The 18730-nt window shown below is 39.7% G+C and overlaps 1 protein-coding gene across 4 annotated transcripts; it reads right to left on the reverse strand.

Moving 5' to 3' along the window:
* Positions 1-997: 997 nt before the first annotated feature.
* tdrd7a (tudor domain containing 7 a) lies at positions 998-18718 on the reverse strand. Of its 4 annotated transcripts, none has more exons than XM_026170388.2 (22): positions 18600-18718; positions 17739-17966; positions 17476-17620; positions 17198-17312; positions 16986-17081; positions 16775-16803; positions 16214-16254; positions 15775-15945; positions 13077-13508; positions 12718-12914; positions 11554-11746; positions 8313-8424; positions 7950-8161; positions 7144-7278; positions 6452-6535; positions 6180-6314; positions 5966-6076; positions 5225-5396; positions 4915-5075; positions 4138-4331; positions 3694-3854; positions 998-1972 (listed from the first exon to the last, which is right to left on the reverse strand). In XM_026170388.2, the coding sequence occupies exons 2-22, from the start codon at positions 17940-17942 to the stop codon at positions 1749-1751; spliced, it is 3324 nt and encodes a 1107-aa protein (XP_026026173.1). In that variant the 5' UTR covers positions 17943-17966; positions 18600-18718; the 3' UTR covers positions 998-1748. The 4 variants fall into 4 exon arrangements, with proteins under 4 accessions (XP_026026173.1, XP_026026175.1, XP_026026172.1 ...); XM_026170390.2 differs by having other exon boundaries at positions 16214-16251; positions 18594-18704; XM_026170387.2 differs by having other exon boundaries at positions 18594-18704.
* Positions 18719-18730: the final 12 nt, after the last annotated feature.

An 18730-nucleotide genomic window follows, 5' to 3' on the forward strand; every position in this document is an offset into this window, starting at 1 on the left:
CCTGTGATGTCACGAAGATGCGCTGCCTCCATTATCGGACAATGGTTCACTATGTAGCGTAGCTCACGATAACGTTTATGGTTTACATTAAAGCTGCAAGAGTCTGGGTAGGATATCGGTTAGTTTGGTGACTGTTAACCGCTTAAGTGCTGGACTCTGGATCCCTATTATTTTACTGTGCAATAAGTTATTGTATTCTTACAAGTACAGAGAGCAAATCTGTACCAATCCGTTTATATTGGTTCTGCAATAAGCACCAAATTAAATTTAGGTTGGCTGAAGCGCAGACAGATGACTGTCTGTTAAAAAGTACTTGTATTTAAAACACTGTGTAGAATAATAAGTGGAGTAACAGATGTTTGTGCAGACACGTTACAGTATATGTTTCTAACACTGAAATCTTAAGTCCACTCAAATCCATTAAAATTGTGAAATTATAATTCAGTCTGATTCAGTTTGTACAGACAGCCAAATAAAACTGTTTAAAATACTCATTCTAATGTGGGTGAAGCTACAGTTCATAATAAGTGGGGGGGGGGGATGTGCAGTTACAGAATATTTTGACTACAAATCAACCGTTTTAATAGGACCAAGTTTTTTGTTTTCTACCTTCGTGATTAAATAAGTTAATAATAATAATAATAATAATAATAATAATAATAATAATAATAATAATAATAATAACAACAACAACAACAACAACAATGCTAAATATTATGTAGCAAAACTCAAAGCTGTTTAATAAAGCACCTGATAAACAAGCAGCACTCTCCCAAGGCAGCTCACTCTGAGCATTATTTGCTTTAAAGGTAATATTACTGTATTTCATGTATATTAACTTTATGTGTTTTTCTTTTTAAAGTTACTTGAAGACATTTGTAATGCAGTTAGTCAGGTCAGGGTAACATGACAGATGTTTACTTGATTACACAGACATTATGTAGGACTAAGATTGATACCTGTTATCCATTACCTATTTTAAATAACTGGACATGAATAATCTGAGCTCCTTTAATATTATAAAACAACATATTTCAAACTTACTAGACAGCTCTTTTGCTTGACAAAAGTGCCTTTTAAAGGTTAGAAGAAAGGTAGAAATGTGAAATGTAAAAGTGAAATCAGGGGTTAAATGTGAAAACGCTAACTTTACAACATTAAACTATATTGTCCATTATACAAAATGATACTGGAAGGCAGAGGTTAAACTTGAAATCTTTATACGGTGCATGCTTTCTATATTTTGAAAATACACATCACACTTGCAAGAATCTGCTGACAAGAAATTGCTCACCCCCCCCCCCCAATATTTGCCCAACAAACCGTTAAACTGACATTGTTGATATAAGGAAAAATTTAATGGATTTATGACCCTATCTAGAAAATTGTAATCAGAATTAAACTTTTTGAGCCAGAAGGTATGGACGCACATGCAAACCCCCCCCCCCACAAAAAAAACAACAACAATTTCTTCATAAGTATACATTTCAAATATATATTATATAAATAAACAGCTGGATTCACTGCAATATCAAACTCTGCAAAGTCAGCTCAGCTTAAAGAAAAAGCAAAACATGCAATAAAGAACACATATGGCTCAACTAGAACCAAAAGAAAAATGCAGGAAATTTTTATTAACTTCAAGACTGTGACCCTACCAAATCTCAAAAGTCTTCGTACAGAATAATGAACACTGAAACAGAACAGAAGACATTTATCCCCATGCTTGTGTTTCCATTCTAGGAAGTTCAAGACAGCTCGACATCAATCGCAGTGATAACTGTGTGGATCCAAAGGTCCTGATTATCCACTGTGGTGTCCACTAGGTAAACTGTCAACCTGCGCTCCCAAGGCTCACCTTTGACCTCCGACACATCTTGCACACTGTCCACCACTGCGACCAGTGCGCGATTCTCTACATGATTTCTGAATAACATCGAGGAATCCTCTGACCATTGGTGCTGTGTTACACCTGTATGATCAGGAAAAGGAAACAACTAGTATGTGTACACCACAGATTTCATATAAAACATGGACATGTCTACTACAACACCCCCCCCCCCCCCCCCACGGCCTTTTGCATTTTGGCTTCCACTATATTGATTGGTAGTAGTGACTATGTTTGGATGGATGGATGGATGGATGATCTCCGTCACACCTCTCTGATCTTTCAACTAACAAAACCTCCAAATAGAACTCAGTCAGCTGGTAAGTTGCTTCTGATTTTCCTTGAAGCAGGCTAAAATAGGCCAAACTTTGGAACAGTCTGCCTCTTCAAACTAAGATCTCTCCAACACTCGACATCTTTAAAACCTGTCTGAAAACACATCTTTACTCACTAGCTTTTAATTCTGACTCAGTTTTTGTTTTGTTCTTTGTGTTTGTTCTACTTTTTACCTTTTTAAAATGTGCTTATAAATAAATTGATTGATTACTAAGTTGGGCTGTCAAGTTAAGTCACATGCAACAAGATTTGCTTGTTGAACACTTCTTTGCAAGTGGCAAGCAGTCCCATGAAGGACACTCCAGGTTTCAGATGGTAGCTAACCCTCAAACAGAATTTTGCTATTCCAATAGTAGACATAATTGTACCTAGGGCTGTGGGATATGACCAAAACCTCATATCCCGATATAAGACATTTATCGCCCCGACAACGAGATATATCACAAAAATGTTAAATTTTCTGTAAATTCTGTGAATCTCGGGCAACTCTACTTGCGTGAAGTTTTTTCAGCTGGGCGTCGTGTACCTGGAGTTGAGTGTGTCACATAAGTTGAAACTGCCACAATTTTCTTTGTATTTATTACACTGCGTGCTAGCGAGACAGAAGCTAAGCTCGCTGCAACATGGCAAATGCCTCAACGCTACCCGAAATTGAACCTCCCCCACCCTCATTCAGATCTGGCATTTGGAACTATTTTGGTTTTCATGTGAAGCATGACCCTGAAGGTAAGCGCGCCATGGACAACAGTAAAACAGTATGTCGGATGTGCCACGTAATGCTCAATTACATTGGTGGGAACTAGTGCGTTAGTGCAGTTAGCTCATTAACGTGTTGACGCCGTCCAGCCCCACACACGGGGTGATCCGCGGTAGCTCGTTAATGGAGATTTGCGCCATTATGGCGTTAAAGTAATTTTAACGAGATTAACGCTGACAGCACTAGTGGGAACACAATGAATATGACTGCACATTTACGCCAACATCATCCTAGTGCAAAGACAAGTGGAAGCAGACAAAAACAATAAGCACGCATGCTACAAACTTTACCCGAGTCATTTAGACAGCCGTTAGCACATGCTTCTCCTTATGGGGACCTGATATGTTTAATATGCTGCTGAGAATATAGCCCAGAAGAAGCATATAGTATAGCTTTTATTTTGGAAAGAGCCATTTCTCTGTAATAAACCCTCTTTTCCAAAGATGAGTGATTTCTCGATCAGATAGATTTTATTTTTTTATTATTTTTTTGTTTCAGCAACATTAAATTTAAAAACTACTTTTGAGTTCAAACATATTTATAATTTTAATGAATGACAAATTAAAATGGCATGAACATTTTTTGTGTCGAAAAAATATCGAACCGTGACACCAAAGTATCGAACCGAACCGTGAATTTTGCGTATCGTTGCACCCCTACTATCCATCTATATGTAAAAAACCAGTGAAGCTATATGAAGACAATAACTCACCTGCCAGTTGTGCAGTCATAGCCTGGAAGGGCAGCTGTCTGAACTCCTCTATTAAGGGCCTGATGAGCGTACTGTGGACTAGCTCATGCTTACCGTAGTCCAGCTGGTAGACAGACACCAAGCCATTGGAAAGACTCCCCTTCACCTTCACACGGTGCCAACTACATACAGGTAAACATCGGTTAAGCCATTGACCCTGACACAATAGCAACTTATTGATTTTAAACTGTGAACCTTGGCATCACACAGCAAAGCAGTTGAAGGTTTTCCTCCTAATATAAACTTATAAAAGAAGAATTCTTTAAGAATATCTTTTATAATTTTGGAGTCTCAAAAATATGCTACAAAGACAACAATGTGTTAGGGAAGGAGAGAGAATAAATGAAGTAGTTGATTTATTTCGGGAAAAACTGACAGACCTTTAGCAGCCATGTGTCGACTTACTTTTTGTCTATTTTGGCAGCATAGATGTGCCCTTTCTGGATGGTGGTGGTTGGGTTGGTCTTCCCTGTCTGGTTGTAATAAAGCATCATCTCCCCCATCAACACCACCAGCTTATGCAGGTCATGCCAAGCCTGCAGCACAAAGTAACCAGGGTGGCATGCCACTGGTACGAACACATCTATATTCTGACCAGGCTGAAAGAAGAGGACAAGGAAAATGACTTCTTGGTACTCCAGCTTTTTTTGGGTATGGAATAACCCCAAACCCATATTCTTTACTAATTTAATTTGACCATAATCTGTAAATGGATGTGAGAAATTGCTCACACACACACACACACACACACACACACACACACACACACACACACACACACACACACACACACACACACCAAATTTGAACAGCAAGATTATGTTGAACTTTTAACTGGAAAACTCTATTCATTTTCAATGCTTCAATGTTACAGTTTTATTGTTGGACTGTAGTAGAGTAACTGCATGTTTCACCATGCAAAACAATTGTTTTATTTTAAACTAAGCCTTGATGAACTTCAGTTTATTCTCTCTGAAACAAACCACTTTGGCTTCACCATGCTCCCCTCTAAACCAACTTTTTTCAGATTGGCTTCCCCTGGCAACAAAAGCATTTAAAGGAGTGGTAGGGAGGAGTTTTGTGCTTAAAGCCAGGGCTGCGTGCTTGAGACTATTCAAGCACACAGACTATTCTTGCAGCCATCTTTTACTCCCAATAGAAGGTTATCTCATCTTCACGCACCAAGGGGAGATCCAGCAGAGGTGGCAGCTGAAGTAGTTGCGTCTGAGTTTTGGTGGTAGCATCCCCGCCCCCTGCTATGTGACGTAGCTGCGGTGAAGCCTTCACAGCGGGATTCGAGACTGAGCTGCTGAGAGACGACCTCTCCATCACAGGAGTGAGACCTACAAGTTTAAACAGCACCCCATTCCAAATATTACATTAGAGATTATGAGCTTAAATAAAAAAAATAAAAAATAAAAGTTTCAGGTCAAATGTTTACTGCTGGTAGGAAGTATTTCAGACCCAGAATGTTTATGATGCGCACCATTACCTGTATTCATGTTGCAACTGGTGATTGTGTTGTTTTGTATTGTGAGCTTCTTCCACAACTCTGACTGGGCCAAGTGATGGTTGATGCTATCGTCCAAATGCTGACCGCCAACGCCAATGAAAAGATACATATAGACAAGCGTGTCCTTTGTGTCCTGGTTTAATTTCAAGATCTGAAAATGAAAAGAATGGTTAAAAGAATGCATGGACAAAATGTACAAATTGAGAGCTTAAATTTATCGTGACTGCTTTACACAGTTGCACTTTGGAGTTAACTGATATTTAACTGCACGTCTACTAATGAATCAAAATACGACAACCAGAAGTCTAACACACTGTTAGAACCTACAAGACCTGTGATTTGCCCTGTGATGTACAGCACTAATACAGTGCCAGCAGATCCTTTATTCTGTGCATTTTGAGTGAAAGAGCCAACACAAATCATATTTGGTCCAACACATTCTCATTATCCATCAGAAGTTCATGGTTTGTGGATCGTTAGACCAGTGCTAGTAGATGCTGTCCATAGCTCTTCCACTAGCAATGCTGGTTATGGTATGTCTCAACAGTCAAATCTTTCCTGTTTAGAGATACTTCATTCCATTTACCTGAAAATTTGTCAAAAATCACTTCTTTCACACTGGCCATTATTCCAGAATGCAATTACAAGTTACTGTGCTTCAAAGTGAAGATTTTATTATCAGCAGCATTTACCAAGTCTATTTTTTGATGTAGATAGTACCTTCATTCTACAGGCTTCAGAGCCCATAACAGCCTCCTTCACCCACAGAATGGCCTCTTGGCTCCAGTCACCCTCAGGAACAGGAAGGTCAGCTAGGCGACATTTAATAGCCTGGAGAAGACACACTTACAAACCTTTACATGTGTTACAAAACTCGTGAAGCCTGTCTGACCACTGATCTCTCCATCACCTAGAACAAACACAAGTAACTAACCTGTGGTGGGATGATAATGAAGTCTTTCAAAAGAAGAGGGGGGATCTCCCGAAGATCAGTGAGTTCTAGTGTTGCTGGGACACCAAAGTCAATGACAGAAATCTCCATCACTCTGTTACCGTACATATTGGTGATCTAAAATTAAAAGCAACAGAAGATGATGAAGATGAAGAAGAAAAACTTACTGGTCATGATTTTTGCCATTCTCAAAACATTTCTTTCAATTATTTTTAAGTCTTCAAACAAATACATTGCCAATATTTGATTCCTACCTCAACTCTGGCCCACTTTTCTTTGTAGCGAGCTAGACAGAACTTGCCAATGAAGGGCCTAGACACCAGGAACTCAGATGTGATCTAGTAGTGGGGGGGGGGGGGGGGGGGGGGGACGACGACAAACAAACAGAAAAACCCAGTAACAGTGTTAGAAAGCTTCGCCCATTCCACAGATGGAACAGCAGTTGCAAGGAACTCATATCTGTGAGAAGTACAAATAATGAATAAATCCCAGTAAATGACAGACAAGTGTCTGAAGTCTTTGGTGGGGATCAAATGCACTGTCAACGAGATAAAAGACAGGCACAAAAAAGAAGAAGAAGAAAGGAAGCCATTCGTGCTCAAAGGTCATCCTTAAGGAAAAACCTCCAACAAGAATTTTTTTTTTTTTTTTTTAAACTAGATGTTTTTTTGCATTCATTGTTCTTTGTATTTAAAGTAAATGCATCTTTCTGAAAAGCAATTTAAACAGCCAATGTGAGGTACAACAACTGCACAAAAACCTCATTGTCCCTGAGGCCCAGTATGGGGAATGTATTTTTCCCCCTCCTTATCTTTATCACCGTTTATAACTTCTCAAAAAAACACATGACAAAAAATACAATCCTGCACACATAGTATGTGGAAATACCCTTATTCCATTGTCTTCCACTCGTCCATGAATGTATGTACTATAAAGTATTATATACCTGGGAAATGAAGTAGGCCTCTGTTTCTTCTAGTAACTTGCTCAGTCTTGCAGTTCCACGGGAAGGGAGCTGGCAGTACAAGGTGCCATCTTGACACACATTTGTGACAGACACATCCTGATAGGTAACATTTACCTACAGGCAACAGTATCATATTATACAATGCTGGAAGAATTCATCAAAAACTTGTGTGATGCAGCAATGATGATAATGGTTAGAGTCTCACGCACAAAACAGTCTTTGCATTTTCATCTTATTTCTGGCCATTTGATGAGCTAAAATGAGTGCATTATGCTTCAATAAATGAAACCCAGATTAATTTATTGAAGAATAATGAACTCATTTTTAAAAAAAGCAATTTTATTACTACAATACATTAAAAAAAACAAAAAACAATGAAGATAATGAAAGTTTTGCTGCACTCCCAAAGTTATTTTTGTACTCTTGCATTTTTAAATCAAGTAACACGTGTTTCTCAGGAAAAATAACAAGCAGCAAGCTCTGCCTGAGGGCTAACAAATCACTTTGCCCAAAGCTGAATATAAAACTGCAGTTTCCAAACCACCCACACACGCAAACACACACCCCTACTATAACATAAGACACAATAAAGTACGGGTAACACAGCACCACTTAGTGGTTATGTTGAGTTTATAAGAAAAATATGAAAAGGGGAGGAAAATAATTACAAATCTAAGTCTTCCCCACTAGAACTAATTGTCTGACCACATTTTATTTAAAAAAAAGAAAAAAAAAAAAGAAAAAACAAAAAAAAAAGGTATATCCTCAATAATATGTAAACCTACAGACAGAGGGTTGTTCATGGTCTTGTCCTGTAGAACCTTCAGGCAGGCGGAGTTGATGTTGAGGTCGTCATCCTGTGAAGTATCATAAAGTACTGCTGTAGGTACTTCACTCTCTTGGCATGGCTCTAATGTTTCCATCAGCAGGATCTTTCCAATTGCCACATTATCCATAAGTGAGAGCACCAATGGATGGGAGCTGAATCTTTCTAGGCCTGACAGGAGGATAGTAAAGAAATGGAAAAAGATGAAGACAATGGCAAGAGCATCAGGGTAACAGAAACTCCTAAAAACACTTCCTTTATCTAGAGATTGCGTTTGTTCTGTATAAAACAGTTAAACAGAATTTCCTAATGTTCTACATACCTGCAAGCTGAACATTAGTGGCTTGAAAGGGCAGGGAAAGAAAGTCCCTGTGTAGTTCCAGCAGATTTTTCATGTTAGTCTCTACAGAGAAGCCATAATCCATGTAGTAAACCTGACAGACACACAGAGAGGTTCTTTGGTTTCACATGTCTACGTACGTGTACACACACACACACACACACACACACACACACACACACACTAAATATTATAAGACTTTTGGACGCCTTTTAATACACATTGTATTGTGATGGAGCTTAAACATCAGTCTCACACAATTTGAGACTAAACTTACAATAAAACAACAACAAAAACATACAGAGTATTAATTTTCAAAAGTAAGAATGCACTCTTTGCAAGTGTACATAAAGTTGGTTTAGTTTAACATTAGAACCACAAAAGGGGGTAATTTGGCATTTAAAAAAAAAAAAATCCTTTTACCTCTGTTAAAATAAAACCATCATCTCATATTCCTACACAGGGCTTATTCATCAAATACTGAATTTCTAGGGGTGCTGAATTTTAAACAAATATTTTGACATGAAAGATGCTATAACATGAGCCAGAGCTAGACAGATGTTATAGATAAATAAATGTATACGTTATAGTATTTAGATAAAAAAAAAAAAAATAATAATAATAATAATAATAATTAACTGCCAAGGTGAGCATGGGATTCTGAACTACAGGGAGTGCATAATTATTAGTCAAGTTGTATTTTTGAGAAATAATTTTATTATTGAACAACAACCATGTTCTCAATGAACCCAAAAAACTCATTAATATCAAAGCTGAATGTTTTTGGAAGTAGTTTTTAGTTTTAGCTATTTTAGGGGGGTATCTGTGTGTGCAGGTGACTATTACTGTGCATAATTATTAGGCAAATATACATTTCTGACATTCAAAAACAAAACAAAAACAAATCGGCGACCAATATAGCCACCTTTCTTTGCAAGGACACTCAAAAGCCTGCCATCCATGGATTCTGTCAGTGTTTTGATCTGTTCACCATCAACATTGCGTGCAGCAGCAACCACAGCCTCCCAGACACTGTTCAGAGAGGTGTACTGTTTTCCCTCCTTGTAAATCTCACATTTGATGATGGACCACAGGTTCTCAATGGGGTTCAGATCAGGTGAACAAGGTGGCCATGTCATTAGTTTTTCTTCTTTTATACCCTTTCTTGCCAGCCACACTGTGGAGTACTTGGATGCGTGTGATGGAGCATTGTCCTGCATGAAAATCATGTTTTTCTTGAAGGATGCAGACTTCTTCCTGTACCACTGCTTGAAGAAGGTGTCTTCCAGAAACTGGCAGTAGGACTGGGAGTTGAGCTTGACTCCATCCTCAACCCGAAAAGGCCCCACAAGCTCATCTTTGATGATACCAGCCCAAACCAGTACTCCACCTCCACCTTGCTGGCGTCTGAGTCGGACTGGAGCTCTCTGCCCTTTACCAATCCAGCCACGGGCCCATCCATCTGGCCCATCAAGACTCACTCTCATTTCATCAGTCCACAAAACCTTAGAAAAACCAGTCTTGAGATGTTTCTTGGCCCAGTCTTGACGTTTCAGCTTGTGTGTCTTGTTCAGTGGTGGTCGTCTTTCAGCCTTTCTTACCTTGGCCATGTCTCTGAGTATTGCACACCTTGTGCTTTTGGGCACTCCAGTGATGTTGCAGCTCTGAAATATGGCCAAACTGGTGGCAAGTGGCATCTTGGCAGCTGCACGCTTGACTTTTCTCAGTTCATGGGCAGTTATTTGGCGCCTTGGTTTTTCCACACGCTTCTTGCTTAATTGGTAGTAGGCTTTCGAGCCTATACAGCTTGGAGTAAGACAACATGCATGAAGAGGATGAAGTGGACAAAATACTCATTTGCCTAATAATTCTGCACTCCCTGTAAAGCAGAGTGGGTAAGAGGTGGGAGTGTGCGACCAAACATGTGGAGAACTGGCCATTTTACTGACTGTACAGAGCAGTGAGGAAACCATAGCTGAACCCAACTGAGAGTGCACAGTATGGAGAACTAATCCAAGGGAAATACATTTTTTTGTTGCAGGAGAGGTCAAAATTACACTTTCTGGCAGAGACAGAACAATAAATTCAAATTTCTTTGTATTGTGAGAAACTGGAGAAACCCATGCAAATACAAATTTTCCAGTGTGTCAAGTTTAAAATACTTTCAAAGCAAACTATGCTGCCTATCTTAATTTGCGTAAGCATGCCATTTTCGTAAGTCACTTGTCCTTAAACTTGCATTTTTTTTTTTTATTTACATAGACTAACAGCCACACTATCAAACTCATCTTCTTCAACTAATTCTAAAGAAAGGGAAACAGTAGTATCATTAGATTTTAATCCACCAATGTGTGGGATCATCTAGACAAGCGGTCTCCAACCTTTTTTGCACCACGGACCGGTTTATGCCTGACAATATTTTCACGGACCAGCCTTTAAGGTGTCGCAGATAAATACAACAAAATAAAACTAGTACCGGTACCGAAAAAAAAGAAGATTTATTCATAATACACGTGAAAAGACCCAGGAAAACCGAGTTAACGATAAAAATGATAACAAAATAATGCTGAAAACCGATAAAAACCATACATTTCACACCTGAGCCTCAACTTTTGCGGCCCGGTACCAAACGACTCACAGACCGGTACCGGTCCGAGGCCCGGGGGTTGGGGACCGCTGATCTAGACTGAGAATGAAACAAAAAGAAGAGCTTTGAATGACCTTCAATATGCCTGGAGAACTCTTCCTGAGCACCACTTAAAGAAATTCCAAGAAACAGAGTTCAGTCTGTGTTAAAGAGTAACATGTGGGCATACCAATATTGACTTTCAAGTCTGTATATGCTTTACTTCTATTCATGTTTCATAAATCACTGCCACCATCTCCAATTTTCCCAGCAAAATATAGAGAAATGAGACATGGATCAAGACTTTTGGACAGTTAAATGCTCTTACACTTATAAAAACTGCCTGATGGTTTAGCCAAATTAAAAAGCTTGGCTCTATCAATATAATTTACTGAGACGCATAAAGGGGATTAAAAAAACAACAACAACAACAACAACAACAAAAACAGTGACATTGTGTGTCAGAAACTCTCAGGGTGACTAAAATTGTAGTGGGTGCAACTAGATATTTTAAATATAAACATTTAGGACTTTAAGGACTCATAAACACACTAGCACAGAACTATGGTTAAAAATAAATAAATTCAAGAAATTTACCTTGACCTTGTTGGGGCCTCTAACCTCTAACACCTGCCCTCTGGCCATCTCAGCTCCATCCTCACCTCTGACAGCTACAAGCTGACCAACTATGGGATTAGACACAGGATGCTGAATGGAGTTTTGGCTGTAAAAGGTTTGCATGGCATCCTCCATGGCTTCCTGGGCGTTGGAGTAATTCTCACCTACATACCTGAAGAAAGACAGATTTTCACTTCACTCTTCAATTTGTCATAACTTACTGTGGGGGAAAACATTTTTGTATTTTCAAATTAAATCCAAATAATGAAGGTTGCAAGACATGATTTTAGTCATAATAAATCACAAACAAACAAAAAAAAGACTGAATTGATATTATGTAATAATAATAATAATAATAATAATAATAATAATAATAATAATAATAAATTGCGTTTATATAGCGCTTTTCGAGACCCTCAAAGCACTTTACAATTCCACTATTCATTCACTCTCACATTCACACACTGGTGGAGGCAAGCTACAGTTGTAGCCATAGCTGGCCTGGGGCAGACTGACAGAAGCGAGGTTGCCATATCACGCCATCAGCCCCTCTGGCCATCACCAGTAGGCAGTAGGTGAAGTGTCTTGCCCAAGGACAACGACCAATATGTAGGTGAGAACTACTCCAACGGCCAGGATCGTGGCTCAAGAGTTGGGAGTTCGCCTTGTAATCGGAAGGTTGCCGGTTCGAGCCCCGGCTTGGACAGTCTCGGTCGTTGTGTCCTTGGGCAAGACACTTCACCCATTGCCTACTGGTGGTGGTCAGAGGGCCCGGTGGCGCCAGTGTCCGGCAGCCTCGCCTCTGTCAGTGCGCCCCAGGGTGGCTGTGGCTACAATGTAGCTTGCCATCACCAGTGTGTGAATGGGTGGATGACTGGATATGTAAAGCGCTTTGGGGTCCTTAGGGACTAGCAAAGCGCTACATAAATACAGGCCATTTACCAAGACAGACAGAGCTGGGGATCGAACCGGCAACCTTCCGGTTACAAGATGAACTTCCCAACCCCCTGAACCACGGTATGTTGATAACAAAAGGTTTTGGATTTTTCTCTTCCATTTTGTTGACTGGGTTTAAATTATTTTTTAGATTTAATAATGCATTAAGAAGTACAAAAATGTCTGCATTAATAAAGTCTGTCTCACCTTACAGTAACGGCATTGGTGGTCTTGACTTCAGTAACCAGCACTGATGGGTATTGCACTGAGGGAAGAACTAAAGAGGGAGGAACCACAGGACTCAGGACCTTCAGACCAGAAGGAAGAGGATGCCTTATACCCTGCTGGTTTTCTCGACCGTCTGTGGGTTTTATGTCTGCTCTGCTTGATTTGTAGAGGATGGCCTGATCACAGGAAAGAACGAAAACATAACCATTGTTAAAATCATTGTTGTTTTAGCTGCAAACAATCACCATTTTCACCCCTACAGTTTCTGTGTTACCCATCAGAACACCTACTGCTGTTTACTCAACTTATACGTCACCTACACTGCATCAATCTCTTACCTTCTTCTTGTCATGTGGCGAGGGGTACTCCACATTGCATATATCAAGCAAAAGAGACAAGTTGTCCAGCACATGCTCAGGGAATGGCACCTTGTATGCCTCCATAAAAAGTTTGGGCATAGCATGGGCCCACAGACCCTGGCTGTATTTGGAAAGGAGCTCCTTTATTTTCTGACGAACATCAGCTGAGACAACAGCACACGGTTTTGATGGAGGACATGGTGTAGAATCAGAAGTGGGATTGAATGTGACTTGTGTACAAGGGCTTTCAGGTGTTGAGGGACATGAAGAAAAATGTGTGCTGGTAGTGCTTAAATTGTTGAGCGATGCTTGTGAAGTGCTGGTGGTGCTCTTTAAAGGAACAGGAGATTTCTTGGTAGGCAGAGGAGGGTAGACCAGCTGGTCGGCTCGGTTGGTGGAAAGTTCCTCTACCTTTGGAAGAAGATAAATGAGACACACAAAAAAGTGAACATCTTAAATAAAGCTGTTAAGCATACAATCAAAGACCGCAACACACCTCCAACTTACCCCATCTCTAACACCCTTCTGTCATTCTAACCCTCTCCATGACCACCTTCACTAAATCCAGGAATCTTACATGTACTCCTGCCTGGCAGCTCCATTAAAATTCTTTGTCTAATAAATCCACTGTACCTCATTTGCACAATTCCAAACCATCTCAACCTTGCCTCAAACTTTGTCTCCTCAAACTCTGACTCATTTTTAATCTTGTCTATCCTGGTCATTCCCAGTGAAATTCTGAGCATCTTAAACTCTGCTACCTCCCTCTCATTTTATACGTGTGTATTCTGTCTTGCATCCAACTTTCTTCTTCACTCCAGTGCATACCTCCATCTTTCCAGACTCTCCTTCACCTGCTCGCTACTTTTACTACAGATTGGTGCTCACAGATGACATCCAGGGAAACTCCTACTTGACCTCATCTGTCAACCTGCCCATCAACACTGCAAGCAAGAAGGGGCTCAGAGCTGATCCCTGATGTAATCCCATCCCCATCTTGAACCCATCTGTCACTCCCATTACACACCTCACCACCATTTCAGTGTCCGCATACATATCCTATACCACCTCACATGCTTCTCCTTGCCACTCCTGACTTCCTCGTGCAGTACAATAGTTAGCTGGCACCTTATCATATGCTTTCTCTACATCCACAGAGACACAGGGCCTGTCTCAATATGCGTTCTCGTGATACGTCATCAGTCGGAGACCAAGTACTGTTCCAAATCAAAGTACGCATCAAGCCGAGAACACGAAAAAGTCCCGGATGTGTTCTCGCTCCGCCCGTTTTATCAAGCATGCATCGGTGGTGACTTGTGTGGACTTGGTACAGCTAAATATCCCAGAATGCATTTCGTCCAAAACTCAAATGCAGTAATGGCGGACGTGCGGGGCTAAAAACTTTTAAATATTACTCTTTCTGAGTCACAAAATAAACTTTTAAGTTATTTTCAAGCGAGAATGTAGCTGTGTAAGCTTCAAATATCTGCTCGATTTATCAAGATATCATATATTTCAAAATGTGCTCTGATGTTTTTGGAGACGTCTGTGACCCCGCCAGCTCTATAGCAGATATGGCCTGCATGGTAAATGGCCTGCATTTGTATAGCGCTTTTCTAGTCCATAGGACCCCAAAGCGCTTTACACTACATTCAGTCATTCACCCATTCACACACACATTCACACACTGGCGATAGCGAGGTTGAGGATCACTAGAGCCGGCGAGAGCAGCGGACTCCCGGCGCAACATTTTCAACCCCCCCTACGGTCTTTTCGCTACTCAGGTTAAACAAACCCCAAACCCCAGCAGCTGCCTATTGTATTGAGTGTCCACTAAAATATAAATAAAAGCGTTCTAACATCTCACCTGCTTGTTTTTATTAAAACATACATGTACACTATTTTTATTTTATTTCGCTACTGAGGTTAAACATGATATATAAGTCACTTAGATCACTTCTAAAAGTTAACGTTTGGTTTATTTCAGTGTTTTATTTGTTCCTGAGTAAATCGGTTTGGCTGTGATTAAAGTTAAGCTTCATAACATATTACTCAGTTAAATTAAGAGGGGACAGCAGTAAAAACTCCGGACCTGTGACATCATCAAGTACGCTGGTGTTCCAAATGTAGAAATCGCGAGTCTGTGCTCACGTTCTCGGCAAGTCCGTACTCCCGTGCGGTCTCGGCAAGTCCGGTCTCCCCGAGAACGCGAGTGCGTACTCGCGTACTTAGAATTGAGAAAAGGCCACAGTGAAGCTCCTTCTAGTGCACTCTTCTGGCATGAAGCCATACTGCTGCTCATTGACTGCCACCTCTCTTAAGCTAGCTTCAACAACTCTGAGGCCTAGCATTACTTTTTCATTTGCTATAGGTCTGAAAACTAGTACTGGTAACGATTTCAACTGAAAATACTATCACTTCCTAAGAGTTTGTTAAAGAAAAAAACTTGACTAAAAGTACTTTTTTTAAAAGGCATCACGATACGTCCACAACCACCCTTACTAACCCTTTTTTGGCATTTTAAACTACAAGTTTTCAAAATAATTGATTCTGAGACTGCAGAACTGAGTGTGAAATTGAAAACTGTCACTGGGTTTACAACCTAACATAAAACAAGACATTAAAAAGAACAAAAAAAAAAAAAAAAAAAAAAAAAAACCCAAAATACTCAACTTACGGTACACACGTGTGTCCACTTTGCCATGTCCCTGAGCACCTGAGGATGGAGGTTCCGACTGAACGTATCACAATAGAGTTCTGAGAGTTTTGACATCCACAGTCCACTGTAGTACTTCTCCAGGAGCTGACTTATTTGACTCTGCACCAGCTCCACGTCATACTCACTATCCTGCATGGAGGGATTTGAACGATCATGTGTTGCATTGCCACCTATGGGTTAAAACTTTCTACTATACCATATTATCAAAACTATGCAAAAGTTATTTTCTTAAACAGAAAGCATCTGATGTGACTTCAGTGATCAAATAGTTTAACTGAAATAGTATAAATATGGATTCTAAGTGTATTTTTTTACTCAGAAGTATTAAGATTGTCCTGACCATCTAAAGAGCACTTTGTATTCTAATATTGACAAAATTAACAGCAACAGACCGTACCTGGGATTGGCTGGGCATAGATACTCGCTGTAGGTTCACTACTGAAAAATGTTTGAAAAGATAGAAATTAAGTAAATACACTTTGATACAAGCCAGTCTCAAAAGCAGAGCACTGCTGTTTGTTGTTAATCTTTATACATATGCTGTATTAACTTCTTAAATCAATCATTAGCACTAGAGCAAAACTTTGTTTCATTTCAGATCCTATGATTATTGTGACCATACATTGTTCTGAGCACTATAGCTGATAAAAAGTCAAACACTTCAATATGGTGCTGGTTAAACTGTCATCTGTGCAGCTGATTACAAGAGTTATATATTGTGATGCTGCACAGCCAAATTCACTTTGCTAACAAGCTTGGTACTGTTTGTACTTTTCTTTAGTAATACATTTCTAAGCCTGACTTGAAAAGATCTAAAAAATATGCCCAAAGAGCAGTTTAAAAGCAGATATATGCAAAAGCACTATATTTGTGTAACTCTTGTTATACTTGGATTCAACTTAGAAAGTTGTGCTATCAGAAAAAAAAAAAAAAAAAAAAGAGGAAAAATCTCAAATACCTTTGGAGTTCATCAAGTTCTTCTCTTTCCTGTTAGCAACATAGATATCTTAAAGCACAATGTGATTTCATAACAATAAGCTGTCACTCAACAGGACACAGAATTTTGCATTCATGTAGCTATGATTCTTAAAGGCTATACATACTAAAATTACACAGTACATTTTTTTGAGGAGAGCTTAAGCTTAATTTGCCCACAAGTGTATCTTCACCTGTTAAGTGTAACACATGCTGGTTTTAAAGCTGGTTGAGGAGCTGGTTGTCGGTGTTCAACTGGTGTGATGGAGCTGAAACCTTGGTCCAACTTCCTAGCATTTGAGAAGATTATGACAGAGTGTGACAAAGAATTTCTGCAAAGCTGAATTTATTGTCTAAATATTGCTTATAATTCCTTGAATAAATAAGTAAAGAAGATATTGTTAACCTGTAGTCCCCTGAGGCACTGAAACCTCTATAGCCACCATAGGGCCAAGAACGGTTTTTTGATGAATAACATTTACTATGAGCAGAAGGTTGGCGGAGTGAAGTCCTTGGCCTCACTAAAACCAAGGAAAGAAAAACAAACCATATAAATAATGACCAATGTTTCCCCACAGATACAGTGTATGAAAACCTGCCCAATCATTATGACATTAATCTTTTTTTTCTTCTGTCTAAGACGAGACCATGATTAATTAGTTGTTCCAACTAAGAAACACCTACCATTGAGCATGTACGAGTTGGGAGGCTTGAATCTCATCTTGCAGTTCACAATCTGGGAGCGACCAGATTTCTTCGAGGTTTTCTGCCTGGCAACCAATTGAGCAATGTTGGCAGTCTCCTCATACACTGCAGCTAAGCACTGTAACTAAGGTAAAGATTAATAAAAAAATTGTTTAATAAAAATTTCTAGCAGTTATACGTCTCCCAGTTCTTTGATGAGGCAGTAGTGTAGAGGGAAAACATTTTTTAAACAATACACTCACCTGACCCATGCCGTACTCAAGTTTCACAACGGAGGGAATGCTTCTGAGGTAGTCCTCGAGCTTTGAGAAGCCCAGCTTCTCCAGTGGGATGTTCTCTCCACACAGTGACCGGTACTCCGACTGAAGGTTGTCAATTGACACGCCGTCTTTGCTGGACTGGAGGACAGCCCGCAATATCCTCTTGACGAACTCGGCATCTGCCATCTTGGCAAACAGACTTGCATTGAACTGAGAAAAAACGGAAAGCAAAACATGTTTTTTTTAAAAAAAACAAAAAAAACAAAAACATAACATTGTAACAAAAATGTGAGCTTCAACAGCACATTTCTTATTTTCAAAGAGCTCTGATATATTTTACAGTTTGGATACTTTAAAAATCTACAAATCTTTGGTCCCTAAGTTAACATACCAACACGTTTGGGGCACACTCATTATGTCCGAAATCTTTTTTTTTTTCTTTCCACTCAGGTTCATGAATTTAGCCTGTAAAGGGAGTCACAGGAGTGACTAACGATTAGGTAGGAGTTTCAGGTGTCGAAAACCTCACCAATAAGTTTGGTGTGTGAGATTTTCGTATACCACGTTTGTATCATTGATGCAAAGAGCAAAATCTCAGTGCCTCATTACTGGACTCCTTTTTAATCCTCATGGAGAAAAATGGCGCAAACCGCGGGAGTTGGCTAACGGCTAACTGTTAGTACAAAGTAGCTCGTTCAGAGGTCGGAAATAGTCCTTCATTTCGGCCCACAGTTGACATAAACCATAAACCAGCGAAAAACATCTATATTGCGCAATTAACATCAACTTAAATTTGGTAATTTTATCGACAGGGAGACGGTTAAAAGTTAATAGTACCTGCACCTGTTAACCAAACGCCTGGAAACTCTTCTCTCGCGAACTCAAAATCTCGCGCACGCCCACAACTCCCAGTAGTTAATTATCCTGAACAGCGCAATTTTGAACCGCCTCATATACGTTTAAACATTACGTCG

Source organism: Astatotilapia calliptera, chromosome 6 (assembly GCF_964374335.1).
Source record: "Astatotilapia calliptera chromosome 6, fAstCal68.1, whole genome shotgun sequence".
NCBI lineage: Eukaryota > Metazoa > Chordata > Actinopteri > Cichliformes > Cichlidae > Astatotilapia > Astatotilapia calliptera.